This window comes from Bos indicus x Bos taurus, chromosome 14 (genome assembly GCF_003369695.1).
Source record: "Bos indicus x Bos taurus breed Angus x Brahman F1 hybrid chromosome 14, Bos_hybrid_MaternalHap_v2.0, whole genome shotgun sequence".
Taxonomy (NCBI): domain Eukaryota; kingdom Metazoa; phylum Chordata; class Mammalia; order Artiodactyla; family Bovidae; genus Bos; species Bos indicus x Bos taurus.
In genome coordinates, this window is record NC_040089.1 from 35252403 (window position 1) to 35274367 (window position 21965).

Below are 21965 nucleotides of genomic sequence, written 5' to 3' on the forward strand. Positions count from 1 at the left end.
CAGGGGAGCCTGAAGTGCTGCAAGCCATGGGGTCACAAAGAGTCAGACATGAATTAGCAAGTGAATACCACCACCAACAACTTTATCATATTCTTAAGGCCCTGTATGAGACCAAGCTTTTTTCTTTTTTTGCTTTCCATGCCACTTCCTTTATACACACTTTGTATTTGTATAACAACTAGTAACTTACAAGAATACAAGAGCACTACAAAATAGTCACATTTAATTGTCCTAACTTTGCTATCTGACACTTATCTCCATTTTATAGACAAAGAATCACACGCCCAAACAAACCAACCAACACTGGCCTACCAAACTGGCCCATCAAATGTTAAATACTTCCTCAACTCCACAGTATGGCTAGTGCCTTTCCTTCTGACGTTAAATGTTCTACAGTTTCCACTGATCTGAATCCTTCATGGTTCAATCGAAGTCCCATTTGCTTTGTGAAGATTTGCCTGATCTACTACTCAGGGGTTATGCTTCTTTTCCTTGAACCACTAAATCTGAGTTTGTACCTCATTTAGAACACATATCTTATTCAACCTTGCTTTACATTTCATAGTCTTATCCAAATATGTTATAGATTTCTTCATAGTTGGAACTCCAACTTTTTATGTCCCTACAGAACATAGCCCAGTGCTTCACACATAATTGGAACTCAATATTCACTGAAGAAATGGATGAAGGTAAAAATGTACAACTGACTTTGAAAAGCAGATTATAACTGACTTCATACCACTGGGCACATTGTATAGGGCAATTAAACACACTGTATATGATTAAACTGAAAATTACATTTTATTCCTCCGAAATTATCACTCTGTCAACTTCTATGCAGGTTCTTATAAAACCTCTCACTCACAAGACACATTTCCCTCATATTATTTTGAGCAAAGTACTCTTTGGAGAAGATATACTCACATAAAGGAATATCAATCATTGGATTTTTTGGTATATTTAGAGAGAATCCTTCCTGATCTTTAAAAAGAGAGATAAGTCACATATATTTAATAATAATTTGTGGGCATGATCAGTCCAAGGCAAAATATTAGATATTACTGTAAGCAAACCTTTACACAGAACTTTAAAGAGCTACACCACACATGATTATGCTGTACAGATAATAAATAACCTATAAGACAAAAGCATAACCATTGTAATGTTAAGTTATAGTTTGGATTCAATGATAGTATCACTCACAGATTTAATGAGTGCCCTATCTAAAGTCATGAGGCAGAAGTAGAAACGTACATTTTAAAAAAATGTGTCAAATGACTCAGAAAGTGGCATCAAGGGATACCAAAGGCATATAGAAAAATGGATAAAAAGTAGAAGATAGCAATATTCCTACATTTGTATATTTTATTTTAGACATAAGTAAATAAGTAAAAGATTATAAGCAGCCATTCAACTATTTCTCCTTTATTGAAAAGAATATATATCCATGAATGAAATGATTTTTCTTTGGTTAATACCCATTTGGAAAACAAGGTATCCCTTTATGTTCAGATTGGTTTTACAGTCTGGAATATGATTATGAGTACTGTAAAATTTAAATTCATCTTCTTTTTCTTTTTTTTTAATTTTATTTTTAAACTTTACAAAATTGTATTAGTTTTGCCAAATATCGAAATGAATCCACCACAGGTATACATGTGTTCCGCATCCTGAACCCTCCTCCCTCCTCCCTCCCCATACCATCCCTCTGGGTCGTCCCAGTGCACCAGCCCCAAGCGTCCAGTATCGTGCATCGAACCTGGACTGGCAACTCGTTTCATACATGATATTATACATGTAATTTATAATTACATGTATAATGTTTCAATGCCATTCTCCCAAATCTTCCCACCCTCTCCCTCTCCCACAGAGTCCATAGGACTGTTCTATATCAGTGTCTCTTTTGCTGTCTCATACACCGGGTTATTGTTACCATCTTTCTAAATTCCATATATATGTGTTAGTATACTGTATTGGTGTCTTTCCTTCTGGCTTACTTCACTCTGTATAATAGGCTCCAGTTTCATCCACCTCATTAGAACTGATTCAAATGTATTCTTTTTAATGGCTGAGTAATACTCCATTGTGTATATGTACCACCGCTTTCTTATCCATTCATCTGCTGATGGACATCTAGGTTGCTTCCATGTCCTGGCTATTATAAACAGTGCTGCGATGAACACTGGGGTACACGGGTCTCTTTCCCTTCTGGTTTCCTCAGTGTGTATGCCCAGCAGTGGGATTGCTGGATCATAAGGCAGTTCTATTTCCAGTTTTTTAAGGAATCTCCACACTGTTCTCCATAGTGGCTGTACTAGTTTGCATTCCCACCAACAGTGTAAGAGGATTCCCTTTTCTCCACACCCTCTCCAGCATTTATTGCTTGTAGACTTTTGGATTGCAGCCATTCTGACTGGTGTGAAATGGTACCTCATAGTGGTTTTGATTTGCATTTCTCTGATAATGAGTGATGTTGAGCATCTCTTCATGTGTTTGTTAGCCATCTGTATGTCTTCTTTGGAGAAATGTCTATTTAGTTCTTTGGCCCATTTTTTGATTGGGTCATTTATTTTTCTGGAGTTGAGCTGTAGGAGTTGCTTGTATATTTTTGAGATAGTTGTTTGTCAGTTGCTTCATTTGCTATTATTTTCTCTCATTCTTAAGGCTTTGACAAAATTCAACATCCATTTATGATAAAAACTCTCCAGAAAGCAGGAATAGAAGGAACATACCTCAACATAATAAAAGCTATATATGACAAACCCACAGCAAACATGATCCTCAATGGTGAAAACTTGAAAGCATTTCCTCTAAAGTCAGGAACAAGACAAGGGTGCCCACTTTCACCATTACTATTCAACATAGTTTTGGAAGTTTTGGCCACAGCAATCAGAGCAGAAAAAGAAATAAAAGGAATCCAAATTGGAAAAGAAGAAGTAGAACTCTCACTATTTGCAGATGACATGATCCTCTACATAGAAAACCCTAAAGACTCCACCAGAAAATTACTAGAAATAATCAATGACTATAGTAAAGTTGTAGGATATAAAATCAACACACAGAAATCCCTTGCATTCCTATACACTAATAATGAGAAAACTAGAAAGGGAAATTAAGCAAACAATTCCATTCACCATTGCAACGGAAAGAATAAAATACTTAGGAATATATCTACCTAAAGAAGCTAAAGACCTATATATAGAAAACTATAAAACACTGGTGAAAGAAATCAAAGAGGACAATAATAGATGGAGAAATATACCATGTTCATGGATTGAAAGAATCAATATAGTGAAAATGAGTATACTACCCAAAGCAATTTATAGATTCAATGCAATCCCTATCAAGCTACCAACGGTATTCTTCACAGAGCTAGAACAAATAATTTCACAACTTGTATGGAAATACAAAAAACCTCGAATAGCCAAAGCGATCTTGAGAAAGAAGAATGGAACTGGAGGAATCAACCTACCTGACTTCAGGCTCTACTACAAAGCCACAGTTATCAACACAGTATGGTACTGGCACAAAGACAGAAATATAGATCAATGGAACAAAACAGAAAGCCCAGAGATAAATCCACACACATATGGACACCTTATCTTTGACAAAGGAGGCAAGAATATACAATGGATTAAAGACAATCTCTTTAACAAGGGGTGCTGGGAAATCTGGTTAACCACTTGTAAAAGAATGAAACTAGAACACTTTCTAACACCATACACAAAAATAAACTCAAAATGGATTAAAGATCTCAACGTAAGACCAGAAACTATAAAACTCCTAGAGGAGAACATAGGCAAAACATTCTCCGACATACATCACAGCAGGATCCTCTATGACCCACCTCCCAGAATATTGGAAATAAAAGCAAAAATAAATAAATGGGACCTAATTAAACTTAAAAGCATCTTCTTTTTCTTAAAAGGGGCTTCCCTGGTGACTCACATGGTAAAGAATAATCTGCCTGCAATGAGGGAGACCTGGGTTCAATTCCTGGGTCTGGAAGATCCCCTGGAGAAGGGAAAGGCTACCCACTCCAGTATTCTTGCCTGGAGAATTCCAGGGAGAGAGGAGCCTGGTGGGCTACAGTCCATGGGGTTGCAAAGAGTAAGAGTAACTCTTCAAAATAGCAATACTATCTTTTGAAAACCAAATCAACACACTTAGACTAAACTTGAACTTAAGGGTGTACACAGCCAACAAGGAATGTTGGTCAATCGAAACTCGTTATTCACAGGAAGTATAGCATATTGGAAGGGCACTGCACAATGACTTATGTAGAGGTCTAGACTAATTGACTTGTTGGTGAAAGAAATGATACTTGGTAAATGATGACTGTTCCTTTGAGATATCCCTTTGAATGTTTGACTCAGTGGCTTCTAACCTTCTTGAGAATGAAGCCCTGTTTCTAACATCAAAATATTTCAGAATCCAGATGATAGCCTATTTTTAATCTGTTGATTGAGAAAGTGCCCGATGACAAAAACCCACTGTGAATTTTCAAACATGAAAATCTGTTGTGTTTTCATGAACATACAAGAATTAAACATGGATGCGGCCTGGACAGGATTCCAGTTTTGTTGTTGTTCAGCTTCCTAACACACAGAATTCAGGCAGATCTCATGAGCCTCCATTTTGCTGTACCTGTCTCCCTCAATCCAATCTACCCTTGAAATTGCTGCCAGATTCATACCTAAAACACTTGCACCATATCAACCCTCATTCAAAATATTCAATGGCTTCTCTACTGGCTCCAGGATAAAGTCCAAATTCCTTAGCCTAGTATTCAGGGTCCTCCAGTTTGGCTTCAGATGATCCTTCTAACCTTATCAACTATCGACTCCTTTTTCAGCTCCACCAGTCTCCTCCCTGTCTCCCACACCATCCTACCCTTGTTCATATTGGTCCCTCATTTAGAATGCATTCCATCTCTTCTCTATCTATTCAGGTTCTACCCATTTCCCAAACACTCAGCTCAGATTCCATCTCCTCCTTGAAGCCTGGCCAGACCTCAGCAAGCTGAAGAGCTCTTTTCTCTAAACTCTGAGAGCACTTTTGTTTGACTCAGTGGCTTCTAACCTTCTGGAGAATGAAGCCCTCTTTCTAACATCAAAATATTTCAGAACCCAGATGATAGCCTATTTTTAATCTGTTGATTGAGAAAGTGCCTGATGTCAAAAACCCACTGTGAATTTTCAGACAAGAAAATCTGTTGTGATTGCATAAACATAACAGAACATCCATATATGAAAAAGAATTAAGCATGTATGTGGCCTGTTAATCTTAAATGTGCCATTTGATGACTTTTAACAAATACCTACATTTAGATGCTAGTGTGTTACAAGAACGCAAGCACAGCAAACGGCCTGAAAAGACTGCTCCAATTTTAAGAATTAAGGTAGCAATAGAACAGTCCCAATTTATTGCACAGGCAATATTTATGTATAATTTTCACCTGGAAGAGTAATCATTTTAAAAATAGCTTGTTTCTTGAGCATTTACTACATGTCAGGCATTGTGCTAAGCACCTTACAAGTAATAGCTTATTTGCTTCTTGTGGCAATTTCATGAGATATTTACTATAATTGTCACATTTCAAAGATGAGAAAACCACAGCCTAAAGATGTTTAAAAACTAGCCTAAGGTCACACAATTAGGTTTCAAATATCTTTGATTACCATACCTTTTATGAAACCACTGAAAAGTCAAATGTTGTTCAGTGAGGGTTTTATCATCCTTAATCATGTCTCTGATGGAGAGCCTAACAATCATTGAAGGGCACAGCAACAGAAACATCCCAGAAGAGCAGGGCATTAAACAAAAGTGTATCAGTGCATGCTGCAATTCGGTGAATGGTAAAACAAACTAGTGTATGAAGACCGGAAGCAGATGGGCTGGCTCAGGTTCACAACCTCAATCATATCAATCTGGAAAAATGGTGTAGTTGCCTAAATGTAATCAACCTACCAAATTTACATCTCAGATCATACCCCTTTCCCATGCTTCACCAAACCACAGGAGCACCCAGACCTAAATTCTACCCACATTGGGTATTAACTGAGCAAGCACTTATGGAGTACTCCAGGTACTGAGAGGACCTGCAAAGGCTATCAGGAGAAGTGAGGATCTCCAGGGGAAGTAAATCTCTCTTTCCATGGAAACACTGCAGTAGCCATTCCCAGTAGATATGTTTGCTTTAAAAAAAAAAAAGTCACCTGTATTATTCTTTACTAATAGTTGCTCTTCTTTGAGTAGGTTTGAACCTTTGAGTAGATGACAGGGACTGGAGTTAGTATTTTAAGTCTATAGCCGAAGAGAAGGTATAATCTGTTGTAAGGACATGTATTAAGTGAACCTTAAACATGCATTCCTATATATATTAGGTGGAGACAAATACTATTTTATTCTACTTATACAAGTCGCCCAGAATAGTCAAACACCTACAGTCAGAAAGTACACTGGTAGATGCCAGGGGCCAGGGGATGGAGGCGTGCAGTGGGGGGATGGGGACTTAGTGTTTAATGGGGACAAAGTTTCAGTTTAGGAAGGTGAAAAACTTGGTAGATGGATGATGGTGAGAGTGCCCAACAATGTGAATGTACTTAGTGCCAATGAACTGTACAGTTGAATATGGTTAAAATAGTATATTTTATGTGACTTTTACCACAATAAAAAAAATTTTAAAAAAGAACCTCGAGCCTCCACTAAGTGAAATAGACCCAGTGATCAAGGTGCAACCCCCATTTTACAGTGGGGAGGGCAGAGGCTCAGAGATCTTAGTCGCTCAGTCATGTCCAACTTACAACCCCATGGACTGTAGCCCATCAGGCTCCTCTGTCTATGGAGTTCTCCAGGCAAGAATACTGGAGTGGGCTGCCATTTCCTTCTCTAGGGGATCTTCCCAACCCAGGGATTGAACCCACATCTCTTATGTCTCCTGCATTGCCAGGTGAGTTCTTTACCACTAGCGCCACCTGGGAAGCCCAAAACTAGGAGATAACTCGGGGTTGTCTGGGATCAGAGATCTTACATGATAACAACACAAAACAGCCAATGGATATTAAATATTTCTTAGAAGTCAGTGTGTTCTAAGTGCTTTAGCAACTCATTTAACTATCCTCACACCCCGAGAGGTAGACACTTTCATTTTACGACAAGGAAGCAGAGATAGAAACAGTTCAGTAATTATTCAGCATCACACTCAGTCTCCAGCAAGTGGCAGGGCTGGTATCCTCGTTTCAGAGCCTTCCCCCAGTCCTCTGCTCTCTTTCAAAACCTGTATGTCAGTTACAGAATTATGACACTGAGATTTTAAGCCCAGGTTAGTCTGATTGCAAAATCCATCCTTACTATCATGCAATACTGCTTTGCTACATATATATATATATTTTATATTATCCATTCTCTGCTTTCCTTAGGGCAAGTATCAGCAATTTGTGCTGAAATGGTAATATATAAATAAGTACATGATTTCAGATAAAAATGCCCCTCATAACTCCTTACCTGCAGTCTTTTCTCCCTACCTATCACCCACTGGAAAAGACCCTGATGCAGAGAAAGGCTGAAGATAGGAGAAGGGGATGACAGAGGATGAGATGATTGGATGGCATCACTGACTCAATGGAAATGAATCTGAGCAAACTCCAAGAGATGGTGAATGACAGGGAGGCCTGGTGTGCAGCAGCCCATGGGGTTTCAGAGTCACATATGACTGAGAAACTGAATAACAACAAAGCATCTGTTGAATCAAAGTTTCAAAATACTACCTAAGTGTATTTCTCAGACACAGACTCAATCACATTACTCTCCTGTTTGCAAGCCTTCGGGTCATCCAACTCTTTCAGGATTGAATTCAAACTCCTGAACTTGGTACATAAGGTTGTAGGTTGTTCATCATCTGCTTGGGTGACTGTCTTAGTCCCATCTCTGTGCACTCTACCCATATGTCTCACCTCCCCTGCCACACACAGTCCCCGGGATTAGGAATGGCTTTGCTCCTTCCTGGCACAGCATCCAGTGTTTCTCTACCTCTCCTTCAAGATTCAGTTTAAGCATTACTAGTGTGCAGACACTATCCTCAATCACCACAGTCATGGCTGGGTATCCCTTATCCTCTGGAGAATACAGTCCTGATCATCAAGTATGGTGGTCATCTGACTGCTGCTGCTGCTAAGTCGCTTCAGTCGTGTCCGACTCTGTGCGACCCCATAGATGGCAGCCCACCAGGCTCCGCCGTCCCTGGGATTCTCCAGGCAAGAACACTGGAGTGGGTTGCCATTTCCTTCTCCAGTGCATGAAAGTGAAAAGTGAAAGTGAAGTTGCTCAGTCGTGTCCGACTCTTAGCGACCACATGGACTGCAGCCTACCAGGCTCCTCCGTCCATGGGATTTCCCAGGCAAGAGTACTGGAGTGGGTTGCCATTGCCTTCTCTGACTACAGGACTGCAAATCACAGGAGATTATGAACTGCTCCTTGCTAGAGTGCTATGTGGTAAATTTCTAGACATAATCAGTTAATAACTATTTCTTGAATTAACAAGGAAATGGTGGATATACAGTAGGAGATATATTCTTATATAATATGCATATTCTTTTCACTGCAGTATGTATATATCTTTGCCCCTCTAATTTTTTCACCTTAAAAATGACCTCTAATCATAACTCCTTACCATGTATGTAAAGATATTAAACCTAAGTGTACAAACTGCTTGATCTTTTTATCATTCAGCTGTTTCTTAGACTATGTGAAAGTTGATTCATCATTGATAAATACTACTAAGTCCAGGTTGAAGTTTCCATTTATGAAACAATTAGTACATATCAAATGCAAGTCAGTTGAGTTCAGCCACTCAGTCATGTATGACTCTTTGAGACCCCATGGACTGCGGCACACCAGGCTTCCCTATCCATCACCAACTCCTGGAGCTTGCTCAAACTCATGTCCATCGAGTCGGTGAGGCCATCCAACCATCTCATCCTCTGTCATCCTCTTCCTCCTCCTGTCTTCAATCTTTCCCAGCATCAGGGTCTTTTCCAAGGAGTCAATTCTTCGCATCAGGTGGCAGCGAAGTATTGGAGTTTCAGCTTCAGCATCAGTCCTTCCTATGAATATTCAGGACTGATTTCCTTTAGCATTGACTGGTTTGATCTCCTTGTAGTCCAAGGGGCTCAAGTCAGTTATGATGGCGCAAATTCAAACTCAGCAACAATGTTGACTGAGGATGTTCTCTGTATAAACAGCCTATGGCTACTGTAGGAATTGGTCTGTGAAATGATCACTTTCAAAAATCTGAAAATTGGGCTTGAGCTAATTATGGAACCTGTTAATGCTTTGTAAATAAAATTAGTAGGTCTACTAAAGAGCCTCTTGATGAGAGTAAAAGAGGAGAGTGAAAAAGCTGGCTTAAAATTCAACATTCAAAAAACTATGATCAAGGCATCCAGGCCCATCACTTCATGGCAAATAGATAGGGAAATAATGGAAACAGTGACAGATTTTATTTTCTTGGGCTCCAAAAACACTGCAGACGGTGACTACAGCCATGAAATTAAAAAAGACGCTTGCTCCTTGGAAGAAAAGCTATGACAAACCTAGATGGAGTAAAAAGCAGAGACACTGCTGACAAAGGTCCATATAGTCAAAGCTATGGTTTCTCCAGTAGTCATGTATGGATGTGAGAGTTGGGCCATGATGATTGGATGGCATCAGCGACTCAATGGAAATTAATTTGAGCAAACTCTGGGAGATGGTGAAGGACAGGGAAGCCTGGTGTGCTACAGTTCCATGGGGTCACAACAAGTCAGACACGATTTAGCAACTGAACAACAAATGATTATAATCATTCACTTGCATTAGTATGCAATTACAAATATATGTTGACTGTTTATTCACTACTAAGCTTTCTGCCAGCTGCAGAGAACACAATAGTAAACAGGCCTATCCCTACCTTTGAGGACCCATGAGCCTCTAATAGGTGAACTACATATAATAAATGGAAGCTGTAGTTCCTTTATTGGGTAATAATCTTAGATAAGGTAACAAAAAATCTTAAGGCAGATTTAAGTATTTCAGTAAGCACTAAGCTTTTAGGCTACTGGGGAGTCTGTGTTTTTTGAGTATAAAGGATGTAAGCTTTAAAATCAGCCTGACATGCTGTTCAATCTCTTTTCCAACACAGATACTATGCTGTATAGACTAATCCACAAACTCTTTAAGATGAGGTGCAAAGAAGTTCTCCTAATCTTTTTGAGGGTAAAACAAAAAAGGTAGGCAGAAGGAATGAAAGATGTGCTCAGTTTGTGCTCAAATAGCTAGTAAGAACTTAGTCTATTCAGCCCATCAGTCCAGTTCAGTCACTCAGTTGTGTCTGACTCTTTGCGACCCCATGAATCGCAGCATGCCAGGCCTCCCTGTCCATCACAAACTCCCGGAGTTCACTCAGACTCACGTCCATCGAGTCAGTGATGCCATCCAGCCATCTCATCCTCTGTCGTCCCCTTCTCCTCCTGCCCCCAATCCCTCCCAGCATCAGAGTCTTTTCCAATGAGTCAGCTCTTCGCGTGAGGTGGCCAAAGTACTGGAGTTTCAGCTTCAGCATCATTTCTTCCAAAGAAATCCCAGGGCTGATCTTCAGAATGGACTGGTTGGATCTCCTTGCAGTCCAAGGGACTCTCAAGAGTCTTCTCCAACACCACAGTTCAAAAGCATCAATTCTTCGGCGCTCAGCCTTCTTCACAGTCCAACTCTCTCATCCATACATGACCACAGGAAAAACCATAGCCTTGACTAGAAGGACCTTTGTTGGGAAAGTAATGTCCTTATTTTGCTAAAATAGTATTCTTCCCACACAAAAGTCCCCTTAGAGTAACAGACACAGTGATAATATAGGGAAGTATTTTAGATTTTGATTTAGATTAATTTTATGGGAAAAAAATCTCTGATTTGTATTATAGGGAATACTTTAAATACCTCCTTGAAATGTGTATGATAGAGTTTGCCCACCTTTTTTCAGAGTAACTGGATACCAGAAGCATGAAATAGGACTGAAAAATCTGCAAGACCAGCAAACTACTTTGTATTAGGTTGGCCAACATGTTTCAAACACACTTTTTGGCCATCCAAATACATAATCATAGTAAGAGTTTAGTTATAAACTACTTGGGGTTCTCAAACTTAACATAAACCCTTGATTAGCTTCTCAAAATTTATGCCCTCTTTTAATAAAGGCAATATTTAGTAGTCTTTGAGGATAGCTATGTAACAGATGACTTTTTCCTACCCAAAGTGAAAAAGGGAAAATAGAAAATCTGCAATTATGTGCATAATTTTCTATTATATTACATGTTCGGAGGCAAAAGGAGGAAAATAAATTACTCTTAGACCTTACCCTAAGTAAGCAAGATGAGAATAACCATGTGTGTGTATCTGTGTTCTAAGTCACTTCAGTCACGTCCAACTCTGCAATCTTATGGACGTTAGCCCATCAGATTTCCCTGTCCATGGGATTCTCTAGGCAAGAATACAGGAGTGGGCTGCCATGCCCTCCTCCAGGAGATCTTCCTGACCCAGGGATCGAACCTGTGTCTCTTATGTCTCCTACCATTAGATCCACCTGGGAAGCCCAAGAATAAGCACACACATACACAAAACCACACCACTTTTATCTATATACTGCTCATCCCACAACGTCTTCAGGTACCCTCAGAAATTAGTAATTACTTAAAGTAGAGAATCCATGATCAAAGGGATAAGAATTAGGCTAAATAACTAGCATTCACTAAAGATTTTCGTATCTCTCTGGGGGAAACCATAAGTTTCTCCCAGAGACAGGATGGCCTTAGGGAGATACATCTTTCTGGTCCTACGAAAGTTTCAGCCCAGCTAGTGAAGAGGTGAGCCAGAACTATTAGGTATTGGGAATAGATGAAAACTGTATATATTCAGGTCATTAGTTTGTCAAGAAGCCTGGCCTCCTAGAAACTCTGAGCCTTTTCCAGGCAGTATTGGAGTCCCCATATATTAAAGATACAGTTAGTGATATACAATCAACCAGGGTACGTTTGGTAACCTGTAAGCCCCACACACAACACCCCCCCTTTATTCCTCCCACTTGATCTCCTCTACTCCCTGTCATTCTCTCTCCTGTTCTTAGAACGTGGCATGCACGTCCCATCTCCTGGCGTTGATCACTGCCCTTCCTATGGAGCCCCCAACAAATGCCCTTTAAGCTGCTTCTTTGAGTTTTGCTTGGTTACCATAAGCTGGTTCTCAAAATCAAGAGACATATGACCAGTGTATTATCCACTTCCAAATATCTGCTGCTGCTAAGTCACTTCAGTCGTGTCCGACTTTTTATGATCCCATGGACAGCAGCCCGCTAGGCTCCTCTGTCCATGTGATTCTCCAGGCAAGAATACTGGAGTGAGCTGCCATTTCCTTCTCCAGGTCCAAATATCTTCTGAGGCACAAAAGACTTCTGAGCAGTAGTAAAACTGCAACCACTTTTTAAATTTCACAGTAATACTGTTTCAATCCAAATGTGCATATAATGACTATGATAATGAAAAGCAGAAATGACTTCCCATCTCTGTTTGATCCCAGGGAGGCTTAACAGAGACAGACGGCTGGTGGAATTATAATTAAGTCTAAAGCTTTGAAAACTAGTAAGAGACAATCCCTAGAAGTGAACCTATTGATGCAATATGCTATATGCGCCCAACAGAAGGAAGGAGTCTCACACACTCTTGCACAAAAGAACTTAAAAACCAGAGTAGGACTCCCTGGGGAGTTGTCCTTAAAATGAAGTCCTTTCGTCATCACAGCCTTTGCCATTGGCCCTTTTATAGGTCTGTTGTTTGCTAGAGAATGTCTCCAGTCATGAAGACAGTGGGGGTACCGATGTTTGGTATGAAGGTATTAGAATAGGTACTGGCAGATGGTGGGAACTGTGGTGCTGGAGAAGACTCTTGAGAGTCCCTTGGACTGCAAGACCAAAGCAGGCAATCCTAAAGAAAATCAATCCTGAATATTCATTGGAAGGACTGATGTTGAAGCTAAAGCTCCAATACTCTGGTTACCTGAGGCAAAGAGCTGACACATTGAAAAATACCCTGATGCTGGGAAAGATTGAAGGCAGGAGGAAAAGAGGGCAACAGATGATGAGATGACTGGATACCATCACCAACTCGACAGACATGAGCTTGAGCAAATGCCAGGAGATAGCGAAGGACAGGGAAGCGACGTGCTGCGGTCCATGGGGTTGCAAAGAGTCAGACACAACATAGCAACTGAACAACAATTGGCAGATGGTGGGAATAACATACTCTCTCCCATAAGTGATATACTGATTTGAAAACCTAGAGTCTGGACTCAAACAGAACTTGATTCAAATACCAGTTGTACCAATTAAAAACCATGTGTCTTTCAACTTGGCATCTAACTTTTAAGACTCAGTTTTCTTACATTGGGTTGGCCAAAAAGTTCATTTGACTTTAAGTAAAAAATGAAAGACATCTTGTCATTTTCACCAATTACTTTATTGAACAACATATTCACTAACCAAGCAAACGTTCTGGTGAACTGTATCCAACTCTTTTGCAACCCCATGGACTGTAGCCCTCCAGGCTTCTCTGTCCGTGGGATTTCCCAGGCAAGAATACTGAAGTACGTTGCCATTTCCTTCTCCAGGGGATCTTCCTGACCCAGGGATCAAACTCATGTCTTCTAGAAGGGGTTATTATTTACATGTGGTCTAGAAATTCGAAGAGCATTAGTAAGTCACTGCTGCTGCTAAGTCACTTCAGTCATGTCTGACTCTGTGCAACCCCATAGACCGCAGCCCACCAGGCTCCCCCATCCCTGGGATTCTCCAGGCAAGAACACTGGAGTGGGTTGCCATTTCCTTCTCCAATGCATGAAAGTGAAAAGTGAAAGTGAAGTCGCTCAGTCATGTCTGACTCTTAGCGACCCCATGGACTGCAGCCTACTAGGTTCCTCCGTCCAGGGGATTTTCCATGCAAGAGTACTGGAGTGGGTTGTTATTGCCTTCTCTGAGTAAGTCACTAGTGTGTTACAAGTTTTACTTATCATCCTCACAGCAAGTAAGACCTGCTATTATCCCCATTATACAGATGAGGAGACTGAAACACACAGAAGCAAACACACCTGAGCTCACACAGCCAGCAAATGGAGCTGGGATTCAAACCCAGTGTCCTACCCACCATGTTGGTGATCAAAGGATCCTCTGAAGATAAATGAAATGAATCACAGAATGGTCAGCTTAGTGACTAATAATGTTATTTATAAAAATTACCCATTATTTTTATTAAGTATCAATCAGTATGTGAGAATTATTCCCATAACTATATATGCAAATATTAAATCTTAAATTATTTTTTTCATCCTTTCATGGCTTTTGCTAAAGAACAATTTAAAAGAGGCCAATTTTGTGACTACAAACTCTAAAAATGTCACTTAGAAGCTCCTTTACTCACAGCGTCCCTTCATCTTCCAGAAACTAAATCATGTGCAGAATGTAAACAATAATAAAATTAGATTACCATTTTTCTATTGACAACAGAATATTTGACCACAAATATACAAATATAGTTTTTTTAATGTAGCCTCAAACCATAATTTTATACACATTCATTCTAGTTTCCTTATTTTTCATAAATAAGATTTCTTAAAAATACTCTGGTAGGATATAACTGTACTTTACGAAACTAAAATTACAGTGAGGAAAACAAATTCAAGATAATTTGCATTCTAAGCTTTGTAGGAATGATAAATCAACTTTAAACTCCTGATAATACAAATTTGTAAAACTGAATTAACCTATCATCCTAAAATATGCAATACACAATTAAATCAATCTTAAAATGCAGAAAATTTAGCCACCTAATTTGAGATCGTATCTCTTATCATCTTGGAAATCTGATATACCAATTCAAAATTACTATTCAAATTACCATCAGAATTCCTGAAACCCTATTTGCAGTAAAGATTCCAACTGCATCTGATTTTATGTCACTTCAAGGCAAATTCCTCTGCTTTAAGACAAGTTTAGCCTCTTCTTGAGTTTGTATCTAAATTTACAATTGAGAAAACTCAGATTGAGAGCTTTTAGTTCCGCCTGCTCACACCTCCTTTTTGCCCTTCCCCACTCCTCACCCCCAGACAACCAAAAATAAACACTCACACTAGCAATACATGAACTGACCAATCTTAGGCTCCCATGGTCTTACGACAGCCAGAAAAAACAAAGATGGAAGAATCACTGCTTTGCAAACAAGGCCTTAATTAGGTATGTAAATAAAAATCCCTTTACTGCTAGATCCCCAAGTCCTTCTGAAGAACCATTTCCCAACTACTTCTCACATTTACACAACACAAACATCAACATGCAGCTTCTACCAAAGAGAGACCTGAACATATACCTGTACGTTAGAAATCCTCTCAGATCAGATGCTCGTATTTAACTGACGGAAGCATCATCGCCCAAGAGCCCAGGTCTTAAAAATTATTCTTTAATAATCTAATAACAAATATCTTTCCCATTCTGTCCCGGAAGACCAAAAGACTAGGAAAAAATCAGTTAAAAGAAAAGCCACCATAACCATTCCATCAGTCTAAGTCAAGATTTAATTGTACAACAGTAATCTAAAATATTGACTAATTCCTTTGGAAACAAATTATCCCAACAGTGCTTTTCTGAATGCAAGTCAAGCATCCATTTATGCTATGTTATATTTTTGCCTCTTTATGCTTTCTATTTCAAAGACTTATAAACTGGGTGAAACCCACAGTTCACTGCACAAAAACGATTCACAGAGAGGTTGGAATTTACAAACATGCAGGCTTGAAACTTTTGAAACCTGAAATACTCAAGCAAGAAATCTCACTAAAGAACATTTCAAGTAGGAAGTAAAAAAGCACAATGTTTGAGGCTGTAGCTCAGTGTCTTTATCCCTTAGATGAACCATGAAAATAGGCACTAGCCTGCGAGGACAGAACCTACAAACACTGAGTCTTATGATAATTTGGCAGCAGACTTAAGAAGAAACTTAATATTCTCTGCCTTGCCACTCCATTCCCTTCTTATTTGTTCTTCAGATGAAGTTATGGTTTTTGAGACAGGAGATTTTCATGTTTTCTTAGCCTCATAATAGGAACAAGTGGTTGCAGGAAATTAAAAAAAAAAAAGGCTCTGGAGAAAGGAGACAACCTATCCAAGTGGAGCTAGGGTCAACAACTATGTAAAGTCAATGGAAGTTTTGTCAGCCTAACTAAGGAGATGCATTGCAACTGGACTACCATAAAATCACTTTAGAGAGCCTGAAATACCTATTCTGGACTTACGGGAGGTGACTGATATTTTAAACACTCTTTGAAAAGCTAAGGAATTTCTTGTGGGTTTTTTTTTTTTTTCCATTCCACTAATTCATTGGTGAATATTGCTAGTTTCGAAATAAATAAGATTTCAACAAACGGATAGGAAAATCTATAAAGATTCTATTCCAGGAAAGCTTGCAGACACTGAATTCACTGATTTTAAGCTTAACTCCTCTAGTGGTGACTGAAGGGAAAGACACACATGCCTTATGGAATATGTAAGTGGCATGATAAATTGATTCACAAACTTAACAATAACCCAGAACTTTCTGATGCTGTTTGTATCCAAACAGGCCTGTCACACAGATGGTGGGGAAAGTTTGGGTCCATGTTTTCAAACTGTGCACTAAAAGCGAATACCCCAGCCAATGGACTAAAACTTCATGTATTCTCTGGATAATTTATACTGATACCTCTCACCTCACTTTCTAACTACCATAACCCTTGCAAAGTACCCCAGTGAAGAATGCCTGAAAATGAGAGGTAAATATACAGGTATGATAAAAACAGCAACAAGAAAAGAATGCCAGAAAAAGAATGCCCAGTCAGATGAGTAACTGGGTACTTGTTTGAAATATGACTTAGAAATGGTTTTTTTTAGGCCTAAGATAAATTAAGAGTTTCTTTCTGGATAAGAAATAATTTCTAAGTATCTCTCAGGCTGATGGTTTGGCAGGTTACATGGCTATCTAAGATATTTTCTCATTTTTGATTTATTATAGCTATGTAAAACTTTGATGAACTACATATTGCTGAATATGAACATGATATCAAGCTATTAAATGTAAATATTCAGAAATATGATCATTTCACATGCCCTTAAAAAACCAACCACACATCATTCACACAAAGCCATCCAAGAGGCAGTTTCCAACACATACTCTGTTTTAATAGTCTGATTGTTCTTCTGTAGATGATTTGCCAGTAAAATGATGACAAAATGAAAACATTTTACTCCTAATTCTTCATATATGAGAAAATTAACTCTCATCATTTCACAATTATTCCTACCAATATGTATTGGTCTATTCCCTTAAGCAAAACAACTTAACATACTTAAAGCTTTGTTCTTTAAGTTACTTTAGACGATTGTCTTAATGGCAACCCACTCCAGTGTTCTTGCCTGGAGAATCCCAGGGACGGGGGAGCCTCGTGGGCTGCCGTCTGTGGGGTTGCAGAGAGTCAGACATGACTGAAGCGACTTAGCAGCAGCAGCAGCAGCAGTGATGAGAATGACTGGTAAAGCTTTCCATCCCTGGTCCCCGATACTGCGCTTAGTGGTCGCCCTGCCCGCCGACACTGGTCTGGGATAGGCCAGTCCAGGGCCCTGCAGTGGTCTGGACTGCAGTCCATACTGCAACAGCTGCCATGCTCACACGTGAAGCCAAATTCCAGGAGAGAAAGGAAGGACTGCTGGCTTTTTATCTTATTTGCTCTATAACATCTACTTAAACACTAGAATGACTTTCCCATACATAACTGAGATTTCTTTTTGATTGCCTATTGATATGGACAGAGAAGAGTTTCACATACAAATGAATCTTTTTCAGAGATTTTTTTCTTTTTGGCTAGGTCAGCAAAGTTTCTTCTTTTAACAGAGACCATTTTCCATAATGTGAAGGTATTTACTCAAAAAGGAAAATACAGACTACTTGCATGTAAAAACAATCACTGTCGCTATGAAAGTTACCAGTTAACTCCTATCAGAAACAACTGATTTTGGTATTGTATCTCTTACCAGAAATTTCATATTATTATCAGTTTTAAAAGGCTTTCCTCACACATACTGGAATACAGAATCAAACAAACAATTTTATGACATGGGGTTTTTTGTTTGTTTTTTAAGAACTATGGTTAAAGATCATCATGGTGATTGAGAAATGATGATTAGGGTTTGGTTCATGCATGGAATTCTAAGATCGATAATCTATCGAACTTCTAATGAAACTTATGCTCTAAGGTCCTAAAGCTTGATAAGGAATAAATACGCAAAAATATCACCTTCAAAGAAGAAAATTTTCAATAGAATAAAATAAAAATAAATACAAAACATGCCCTTCTATGAAGCTTTAAAAATATAGTACTTAAATAAACATGCACACCAGCTAATGATACACACGAATAGCTTTACCTATATGTTTAGACTTAGGTATACATGCATTTAAGTAGGTATTTCTACTTACATAAAATTTACATACATATTCATATGTATTATACAGAAATCATTGAACAGTACTATGTTTGAAATATATACTTAATCTTTACAAAGTAAATGAATTTCATATTATCTTCCAAATAAGGTTGTATATTTGTAAACAGTAAGTATCTTTTACTTCTTTATATTTTAATAGTGAAAGTCACACGAATATTAGGCACACAAATTATTTTATTGATATTTAGCGACACTCCAGGCCAATGCTGCATTGAAGCAAATTTGGTTATATTTAGTAACAAAGGGAAAGTAAAATAAAGGAAATAATTTCAAATGTTCATGGCTCATAGAGCAAAATAATTACAATTGCTCCTGTGCTGTGAAGAAAAATCAAAAAGGAAAAATACACTCAAAGCATAAATGTCCTGCACACATACACGTCTACTGTGCATATGCATATGCATCTCCCTGAAATAACACCAGTCTATGAATGGTATAATAACCCAGCAACATCAGCCCCTCAGTGGGGGTGAATGCTGATTCGTAAGTCACATGAACCTAAACAAGAACTAGAAGAGTAGTTTCACGGATTTGACAACCGAAATCATAACCACCTAGAAACACTGGGTACAGTGATGAAGAAACAAGGTGCAAAGTAAACAGTGAGAAGGCAGCCACTCACCTTCGGTGCCATTGGGAGTCATGGAATTACTATTTATATGAGAGTTATCGAGTTTGGGGGATTCACTACTACCACTCAGACGGCTATGCGGGCTGGTTAGATCCTGCATTTCCATAGACCTAAAGACAAGAAGCCTTCCGTTTGACAGATGTACCAAATTCATAACCCCACTATTTAATGCGCTAACGACTTGACACCTCCTTTGAAACACATTCGCACAAAAGTCCTATTGTATCTATTTTCTTCAACTCCAAATAGGTCCCTCTTATATTTTCACTTCAGCCATCCTTTCAAAATGTGGACTATTAAAAGCTGTCACTGACCATACCTATCCAGCCAAATATTGTATGGAGTTTTTTGGTTTTTTTAAAAAAATTTCTTTTTCTCTCCTTCAATAGTTCATCAAGTGCCAAGATCTAATGAGATGTTTCCATCTGTTTTTATTATCAAAGAAAACAGACTGTCCTACGTTTCTTTTTAGACGGGGGGAAAAAACACCCTAAGGTGTTATTTTTCTAAAACACGAAAGTGTAAAATCGAAAAAAAAAAACTTCACTTTTGTATGGAATCTCTTTCATCTAATAAATTAGCACTAGGAACTCCCTTATAATTTACCGCCCAATTGTAATTTAATGGGTCTCCAAACCAAATAAAACACTTGAAGCCTATAGTCCAATGACAGGGAGTGAGATAGCCCTGATGCATGTGTTTACTCTGGCAAACTGCTTAATTGTTCCTCTGTTTCCCTTGAAACAAATGCAGCATTAAAACATTCTGATGTCGGCTCACTTGTTTGCTTTGTGGATTACATACAGCCAGCCCAAGTGAGGAGGGATCAGGCCGGCACACAGTGAGTGCCCAGGAACATGAGCACTCAGGATACCTCAGCTGTCACCTACTTGGGGAAATCAGAACAATGCCACTGCCCTGCTCAAATTGGGCATTTTTACAACACAAAACAGCGAAATCCTCCCGGAAAGTTCTTTGGCTCAGCAGTTACTCTATAGGGGATAGAAGCCCCTATTCATGTTCACAATTGCAGAACCATCCATTTCTATTTCACCTTTTCTTAATGGAGAGAGGAGACCATTTCTTTAAAGTGACTAAAAACACATCTAGATACCATTCTGTTCTCTGCCAGCCAAGTGTTTGGAAGTCTAAGGCCTATTCACTTTATGTTAAACTTTATGTTTTTCTTTAAAAAAAAAAAAAAAAGAGGGGGATTAATATTACATGTATGAAGCTAAGACTGTTTGCTCCTCACCCCCACCGGGTCAACAAAAGCTAGTCAATTTGGAAGTTGCACTTAAGACTGCAAATGTCAGCTTTTATAACGAAGAACATGAACTGTTTTACTTCTAAAGTGAGTTTTGACTTCCCCAAGTCTTTGGGATTCAAATGAGAAATGGCTTAAAATCCAACTTTTCTCCCCTAATTCTCAATACACATTCAGAGTTTTCCTAACCCCAGAAAGTACAGCCCCTAATCATTTTCAAATCCAGGCTCCTCTTCCCTTTCTACATATTTAACTTTTTTTTCCCCTTTTACAAACAAACACACACACACACACACACAGTTAAGTAATTTCCAACCAAGGCTATTAATAGAAATAATTAAGAAATACTAGACAAAAATAGATAGGGGGTCACAGAGAGGTAATCTCCCCAAATGTCAAATATCAACAGTATCCTTACCTGCAACTTGAGGAAACAGCAACATCTGAACTGGTTTGAGATGTTTGCACCTGTGATCAGGGGTAAAAAATTAGAAGCTGTTGTTACTCTGCTTCAGTGTCAGCTCTTAATTATACAGAGCACATGGCTCAGGACGACAATGCTCTCTTTTAACCAAAAGAGAAAAAGGAGGATTCTGCAGCGGTGAAAGGCATATTGTCTTTAAGTTGAGGTCTCCACTGTTGTTTCCTCCTCCAGGTCTACCCTCCTCCTCCCCTTGTAAGGGGGGGTGGGAGGGGGGAGGCAGCCAAATGACGGGATAGTGATTCATCACTGGCCTATGACAGCTGCAAACGGGATTACCCCTCCCCCAATCAACATGCAAAGCAGCCTTACCCAGGCAGCTTGGAAAGGTACTTGAAAAAAGATAGCTATTAGCAAAATGAGCATGTTTCACAGCAGCAGTTCAAGCATTAACCCTCCAGCATCCTCAGATCTTTCATCTTCTGCTATCACCAGCTGAAATAGAGTTCCCGCCCATGAGTTTGACTCCAGACAGTGTTTCTCCTCATGGTGATGGTTTTGTCCTGTATTTACTATTTGTCATTGAACAGTTTACTCCAAACGGCTTCTGGGCAACTTGCAGGCAATGCCAGACTCAAATGGCCCAAGGCAAGTTCTTAATCATCATGGAGCCCTGCACTCATTCACCCAAGCAAACCGAAAATTCAGCGAATGTTTAAGTTCAAGGGAAATCCATGCCTGCCTGGTGAAATAGCCAGAGCAGTTCGCTTTCTGTTTAATTTTCCATCTTTTAAATCAGGAGAGAGAACGGAGGAATAATCAGTTCAGTATCTCAGTTGGCCAGAGTTCTGGTCTCTTTTGCCTCCAGAGGAATCTGTATTTGGGTTTTCACTGAGCAACTAACTTAGCCTGCAGGCTTTGCTAGTCACTGTTCTTCCTCCAGAGGCAGCAAGGTGATAAACTCAGGTGAGGGTGGGCTGCTGGCTCACCAGCTCAGGCAAATGCCTGACTCTGAGGTAAAAAACATTCTGCATAACGT

The 21965-nt window shown here is 39.2% G+C and overlaps 1 protein-coding gene across 10 annotated transcripts in view; it reads right to left on the reverse strand.

Annotated features, from left to right (window-relative positions):
* Positions 1–21965, reverse strand: part of EYA1 (EYA transcriptional coactivator and phosphatase 1) — a 374117-nt gene that overhangs the window by 167760 nt on the left and 184392 nt on the right. For 7 of the 10 annotated variants that reach the window (XM_027561164.1, XM_027561161.1, XM_027561162.1 and 4 more), the window contains 2 exons: positions 20924–20973; positions 19230–19348 (listed from right to left, as the gene is read on the reverse strand). The exons of 1 other annotated variant lie outside the window; for it this stretch is intronic. In XM_027561164.1, the coding sequence (XP_027416965.1) occupies positions 19230–19348; positions 20924–20973 (169 nt within the window). The remainder of the gene's footprint in view (positions 1–19229; positions 19349–20923; positions 20974–21965) is intronic. 2 more of the 10 variants (XM_027561166.1, XM_027561167.1) reach the window with 1 other exon arrangement.